The sequence below is a fragment of the Oreochromis aureus genome, linkage group 8 (genome assembly GCF_013358895.1).
Source record: "Oreochromis aureus strain Israel breed Guangdong linkage group 8, ZZ_aureus, whole genome shotgun sequence".
Classification (NCBI taxonomy): domain Eukaryota; kingdom Metazoa; phylum Chordata; class Actinopteri; order Cichliformes; family Cichlidae; genus Oreochromis; species Oreochromis aureus.
In genome coordinates this window covers 30474756-30482017 of record NC_052949.1, presented here as the reverse complement: position 1 = coordinate 30482017, position 7262 = coordinate 30474756, and the positions used below count along the sequence as shown (strand labels likewise).

General features: G+C 43.0%; 1 protein-coding gene across 1 annotated transcript; it reads right to left on the bottom strand.

Annotated features, from left to right (window-relative positions):
• Positions 1-1201: 1201 nt before the first annotated feature.
• Positions 1202-4098, bottom strand: LOC120441473 (serine/threonine-protein kinase pim-2-like). The gene is made up of 9 exons (XM_039616681.1): positions 3671-4098; positions 3397-3567; positions 3134-3295; positions 2853-2947; positions 2720-2767; positions 2403-2624; positions 2127-2313; positions 1783-1938; positions 1202-1626 (listed from the first exon to the last, which is right to left on the bottom strand). Exons 1-9 carry the CDS (start codon positions 3732-3734, stop codon positions 1535-1537), a joined length of 1197 nt encoding a protein of 398 aa, XP_039472615.1. The 5' UTR covers positions 3735-4098; the 3' UTR covers positions 1202-1534.
• Positions 4099-7262: the final 3164 nt, after the last annotated feature.

The window sequence follows — 7262 nt, the reverse complement described above, 5'->3', positions numbered from 1 at the left end:
ACATTTCTTTACATTTGCCCATTTGTTTGTTAAATTGATTCATAAATAATTAATTGATCAAATTAAACTCCAATTCCTGCTAGCTTTGGCAAAGCTGAGCATGTTCGGTCTGTTGTGTATACAGTTGTGGCTCTAAATACAGACTGAAGTGGCAAAGTGCGCAAAAGCAAACTTTGTACCACTGACAAAACATTAGGCCACAACTGTACTCATAACTCAGGCTGATAGTAGCAACAGTTTTTAACCCAGCACAAGCTCTCTAAGAAGACGAGGAAAAACTCCTCAAAAACTTCAATTCAATTCAATTCAATTCAATTCAACTCAATTCAATTTTATTTATATAGCGCCAAATCACAACAAATGTCGCCTCAAGGCGCTTTATATTGTACAATAGATCGCACAATAATAAATACAGAGAAAACCCAACAATCATATGACCCCTATGAGCAAGCACTTTGGCGACAGTGGGAAGGAAAAACTCCCTTTTAACAGGAAGAAACCTCCGGCAGAACCAGGCTCAGGGAGGGGCGGCCATCTGCTGCGACCGGTTGGGGTGAAAGAAGGAAAACAGGAGAAAGACATGCTGTGGAAGAGAGACTTGAGAAGAAACCTCGGGAAAGGCAATTCAGAGAGAGATCCCCTTTCCACGGATTGCTGGGGGTGGGTGGGAAATGTATGGAAAATACAATGGCAACAAGACTAAAGACCGGGTGGAAGTTCCACTGCGATCGCATGGTCCACTTGCTCTTGTGGGGTGCTTCCAGAGGGGCGGGCCCTGTAAAAATGATAGAAATGATAAAAACATGGACAGCTATGTGCCATAGCTTTTGAATGTGACCGAATACTTCTCTGTTAGAGCTCCTGCTCTGTAACCCTGTTTTTGTCACGGTCCTGAGCCTGCCGACTCAGTGTTTTGTGTTTCCTTATGCTTTTGTTCATTCCGAGTATGTATTCTGTTGTGATTTGCCATTTGTTAGGTTTCTGTTCTTTGCCTGCCTGCCCCCACTTCTCTGTGTTCCCTCCGTCTGTCTATGGTGTCACACTGTCTGCTTGTGTATCTGTCTGTTTAGTTCAGTGTCTTGTCTGGTTCTGTGTCTGAGTTTCCTGTTTTATTGTGAAGGTCTCCGTCTGATGTGAGTGTGTTCTATTTACGTTTCCCCTGTCCCGTCAGCTCTGAGTTCTCCCAGCTGTGTTGCCCTCCTGTCTCTCATCCCCTGATTACTGGTGTGTGTATTTAAGCCCCGTGTGTTCTCCTGCCTGTTGCCGGTTCGTCTGTGTTCCACGGTGTCATGTTCCTCGTCTGCGTCTCTCTGCCTCTCATCCCTTTTGGTATCTTCTCAGGTTTGTTATTTAGTTTTCCCAGTTTAGGTTTCTGTAGTTATTGTCCTCCCGCATTGCCTGTTTTGCCACTACTCCACTTTGTAAATAAACGTCACTAGCATTATCATCCACTGCTTGCATTTTGGGTCCTTTCTCCCTCCAACACCACACGGCTCGCCTCGGCAGCCGTGACAGTTTTGCTGGCATCAGTACGTCATTTGAGCCAGGGATGATTCTGAACTTCCTCTAGGGTGAGACGGTCTTCATGGCTCTGACAGTAACAACCCAACAGAAAACACTTGCAATCTGTTCAGAAACACAAAAGTGGGGTTCAAGTTTATCACGTTGGTGTTTATATAAGTCTGCGTGTGCATTAGCGATACAGATAAAGACAGATAACACAGAAAACAGAATTTTCAAGCCTTGTAATGCGACAGGTTAAAGAATTAACATTCAGCTTACCCTCTGAAATGTCAGTGCGCATCTCAGATGTGTTGTTGTCATCAGGGATGATGTGACGTACCAGCCAATCCATCACCGTACCCAGCTGCAAAACTGTGACGCAGTCTGCTGTGGTGGCATTAAAGTCCTGCCAGTTTGGAGCAGGTGATTTGGTCCCTAAAATCCAGAGAGAAATTATTCATGGTAAGGAATTCATGTGGGCACTAAGCGCGTGGGCACTAAGCGTGTGGGCATTAAGCGCATGGGCATTAAGCGCGTGGGCACTAAGCGCGTGGGCACTAAGCGCGTGGGCACTAAGCATGTGGGCAGGCAAGGACATTTAAATGGTGAGGCTGACGACCTACCATTTCTTCGTGTGATTGCTTCTGGTGTAAAAGTGACTCCAATGCCAAAATCGATGACTCTGACACATTGAAATGCTGGATGATCAGGCGATGTGTCACACACAATATTGTCTGGCTTAATGTCTCGATGGAAGACACCCTTGGATTGCATTTCAGCGGCTGCATGTACCAGCTGTCTCATTATGACCTGACAGACAAATGAAAAATACGTTCAAATAATCAGATTTACATTATCCATTAAGGACTGCCATATATGTTATCTTGCCACTCGCTGACCTTAACCTCCCTCTCGTGCACAAAGGTTCTTCTGTTTGCCAGGTAGGCTTCCAAGTCTATGTTTTCTTTTGGCCTTTCAAAGACCATAATGAGTTCGTCTTCCAAGTCATACCAGTCGATTAAAATGGGGGTCACATTGCTGCTTGTAGCCTCTGGTCCTGCCCCCACTTTTATTAGCAATGCCACCTCCTTGGGAATCTTGGTCATTTTACCATTAAGAAGCTTGAGAAACAGAACATCAAGGTCAGTGTTCAAACATTAGGCTGTTTGAGGTACATGTTGGGGGAAACCAACAGAAAAAGACAAACATTTCTTACCACTGGTTGGTAGCTGACTAAAACATGAGCAACATGCTTAATCACCACCTGCATTACAAAGAAAATGTGTTTTAGAAAAAAGAGAACAGGAGGAACTCGAAGAATTGTAAAGTGCACACATAAGAAGCCATACTGGGAAATTGTCTTCTCTGCGTTTTCCAAAGAAGACAGTCCCAAAGCCTCCTTCACCCAGCTTATCCTGCTCTTTGTATTTTTCTTCAAAGTCCTCTACAGAGACAAAACAAACACAGGGGTTGTGATTAGTTTTATGTAGGAAAGCTGTCATTGCCTCAATTTACACATTCACACAGGCTTTGTTAGAAGCTTCCTGGTGATTAGCAGATGGATACCAGCTAAACTCTGAGAGCTTGGGAAAGAGGCTCTATCACTGCAGGTGTGGTGTGTACTTCTTACCTATACTGTGACTTTTGTATGTGCTGGGCAAAGGTGTATCTGCCTCAAAGACGGAGCAGCTGGCCTCCTCCTGTGAGCTTGATGTCTTGCTCTTTTTACTGCGTGGTTGTTTTGTTCCATCGCTGCTTGACTTTCGTTTGCTGCTCTTCTTTCTGAAAGCAGCTGGAAAACCAAAAACCAATTAGACCTCTGAACTCCACACAGGCCTACAGATGATCAATAACTAGAAAACAAAACATAATCTCTCTGAATGTCTCACTTACACTTCTCCAAGACAAGATGGCTGAGGCCTGGGGTTGGACTTTTGCTGTCCTTGCTTCTTTTGGAAGCTTTTTCCAGTCTTTCTGTGGCACAATCTTTTCGTTTGGAGCTCTTGATTCGCCCATCTGACGTCCTGTCCTCTATCCTGAGGAACCAGGGCTCAGTGTGGCGGTCTGCAGTTTGTACAAAGATCACTTGGTTACTACTGAATCAAAACACCTGAAGGAAAAGCCCCAAATTAAGATGAATTTAACAGGTAAAGGAGACTTTACTCACCTAGATATTTACGCACACCCACAGCACGTGGTGTGGTAAAGGTCAGCCAAGATTTTGACGACATGTCAGGAACTGGTTCAAAATTGTACTCTTTGTACTAAACTCACTTGAACTCTGACTTTGTATGCAGTTAGAACTATCACAAGACATTAAAACAAAACATGGGCATCGATGACATCACAGGAATCTAACATTCTAATCTATGCAAACTGTCTCCAAGGCTACAGAATATCAGATTAAATCATAACTAAGGAGTAAAAAGCAGCATCAGTCTTAGGGTGTACGTTACATGTTTGCCACTTTGGATGAGTGAGTGCAATACTTCATCGGCCTGTGTTGTAGCAACCTGTTGAACCTGCTGAGAAACTTTTCTTTGTCCACTCTGCCCCAAACTTCACATGCTCCATAAAAGTCGAGGCCTAGAGACCTCTGCATAGTTATTGCAATTAGCATTAGGTTATCAGTGTCATCTGATATCCATGACATTTACAGTACAGTACTCACACATGACATAGGAGGGAATAAATATGAACTTTTTGACATAAATTTGATCATATGAAATTGGATTTTTTTTAAATATGAAATAATGTAACTTTTTCCTTCCGTCATACTTCAGAAATATAATATCTTAAGTTTTGAACATTTTAAAACATTGAAGTTTGCTCGTTGTATTTATAAGATCCAACATGGACGTGCAATCATTGGTCAGTCATGTTAAAATCCATTATCAGTGGAAAACAAACCTGATCCTCTACTAGAGGTGATTGTGCAATACCTTTTAGACATAACACTCAGCAAACAGTTATTATCAGTTACAGGTAGTGAGATTTGGAGTGATACATGACGGACTAAGACACGCAGACTTAACATGACGAACCGACGAGGAACACGCACACTGTAAATACATACAGAGGGAAAAGAGGACTGGAGATGAGACATGGACATAACTTAGCACAAACAGAACATGATGGCTGGGGGGGAAACACGTGACTGAAGGAATGGGTCACAAGGGGAAAACGTGAACGAGAGGAGGAGACGGGAGAAAAAGACATTACTGAAATACATGAAGGGCAAGGGCTGGGGTAGCCAACCAGTCAGAGACCAAGAGCCACATGTTTTACTGTGGTACCGCAAAGAGCCACATCATACACCTGGACACACATGAACACCACCCATCCCTTCCTCTCTCACACACACTCACCTCTGCTCAGCCAGATTTATTGTAAATGTCACACACCAACATGATAATGACAGAAATTGACTCCTATAGTACTAAAACCACAGGCCAGTCGTTTTCAACAACGAACACTGTGTGAACTGTCTCACACACACAAACTCTCAGTTCACAAACAAAAATATAATAATTCACAATAGTGTTTTTCTTTTACTATGCATGTTGCTTAGTGGGAAAATACGTTAAATCTCCCTTTTGAATCTGCGCCTTGAACAGCTTCAGTTTGTTGACAAACCAAACACACTTTGCACCAGGTCAGGCAACATTTTTAACTCACCCTGCAGGGTCAGGTTCAGTCTGTCCAAGTGACACAGCATGTCGGCCAAAAAGGCCAGATCCATCATCCACTTGAGGTCTGAGAGCTCGGGATAGTCCTTCCCTTCCATTAACAGTTTCACAGCATCCAAAAGCTCAAAGAAGCGAGAGAGTACCTGGCCTTTTGAAAGCCACCTCACAGGGCAGTGTAGCTGCAGGTCACCTGGAAGCCCTGGGTCCAGCTCAGCGAGGAGATTCTTGAATGGCCTGTGGTTAAGCGCATGTGTGCAGATGTAGTTGGCGATTTCCATCACAGGCTTCATGAGGCTGTCTAAATTCAATGATTTAGACACGGGTTGCTCGCTGTGGATGACGCAGTGGAAATTCCAAAACTCAGGAAATGTTTTGCCAGCTTTGCAGTTAATCACAACTAAAAGTTACCAAATTAATCACAACTGTTCCAAAAGTAAACTTAATTACAAATTTACGTAGCACAACTAGCTTAAGTCTATTCTAACTCTTTTAAAGAAAAAACAATAATGGATACAATTAATGATTCATAATAATTAAACCAAAATGGCCACAAAAGAGCAGATTTCTCCTGTTTTGGCTTCCCTTCATTGGCGTCCTGTTAAATCCAGAATTCAAAATCCTGCTCCTCACATACAAGGTCTTAAATAATCAGGCCCCATCTTATCTTAATGACCTTGTAGTACCATATCACCCTATTAGAGCACTTCGCTCTCGCTCTGCAGGCCTACTTGCTGTTCCTAGAGTATTTAAACCGAGTGCTGATAACAAAGCAGATTCTTCCTCCCGCCTTTAGTCCAAACGTGGCAGTAAGAATGTCAAATGTCATTTTGGCTGACCTCAGAACAGTTTCCTACTCAGTCCGTTTTAAATGAGCGTTCGTCCAGAGAGGACAGCAGAGTGTCTGCATCGTCCACATGTCTGATTTGTGGATGGCAGAGTGAGCTGTGTTCGAGCTGAAACCCATTTCCATGACAGACTCACACCTGAAGATCACAGACAGCCAGTGCTGAGTGTCAGCCTTGCACACAGAGATTTCTCCAGCTTTAACCAAAGGGCCCTCTTTCATTCTACTTTTAAATATCCCAGGAACCACAAGTGCAGTGGAGCTGATAGGCTGGATTCATCAGGCAAGCTCACTCCAAGGAATTGCCCTACGTCAATGTGTCCCAGCTGCCAAAGGGCGGGAATGTTAAAGAACAATTAATTAAATATGCAAACATTACAAGAAGCTTTAAAGGAAAAATCCAGTTTGGCAGTTCAGTCCATTTGACCTGCTGCAGTTTAACTTTCAGCAGTCCAGGCTCTTCATACACAAGCATGCACACACATAACTTTCCTTTCATAACTCCCCAATCCAATGCCAAAGGTTGAAAACGTGATTATGAGCAGATAAGTACTGACTGATATCCCTTATAAAGGCATTAATTAGGGGTGTATCCACTGACACTGTGCAACACAGTTTCTCTTTTGTCCTGGAGTATTGTTGGTCGTGCTTGTATATTACTGGAAATCACTACAAAAGCAGGAAACATTAAACTAAACTGGAGCACAGTGGATCGTTGGTAAAACTACAGGACTATCTAAATCCTTGCTGCTCCCCTGGCTCTCTGCTCTCTGCCTTATTGTCAGCTCTCCCTGCTCTGCTGCCTCACTGAAGAACTCTGAACACTCACTTTTCAGAGGATCTAACAGGAACAAGCTACTGCTCACCTCCGTCAAAGGCTGGGACTATGACCTAATGTGGATAAAAAGGCCCTGGATGGGTCAAAGCCCTTTATGTTACTCCATCCTTCACCATCATCACCAGTCCCTTTTTCAAAGTTAACAGATAAAACCAAGATAAGTGGCCCCAGTAAAATCTGAATGCTTAACCATACAGTCATCTCACTGTACAGTTTTAGAGTAAATATAAATGATGTTACTCATATTCAAATGTCTCCACACTCATTAGATTTCAACACAGCTGAACACTATAATTCTAACACAATAATTAAATAAGCAAATTTATTACAGAAGAATTTATGGGCCGCGTATAAAATTCATCATCAAGTCAGCACGCTACCACCACCA

What these genes read in the sequence shown, in the direction of transcription:
- LOC120441473 (XM_039616681.1), bottom strand. Translation starts at nt 3,734, where the DNA reads ATGTCGTCAAAATCTTGGCTGACCTTTACCACACCACGTGCTGTGGGT. An exon ending in CCATCTTGTCTTGGAGAAGT is followed by an intron (nt 3,296 to 3,396) that starts GTAAGTGAGACA and finishes TTGGTTTTCCAG; the next exon opens with CTGCTTTCAGAAAGAAGAGC. An exon ending in TGCACGAGAGGGAGGTTAAG is followed by an intron (nt 2,314 to 2,402) that starts GTCAGCGAGTGG and finishes TTTGTCTGTCAG; the next exon opens with GTCATAATGAGACAGCTGGT.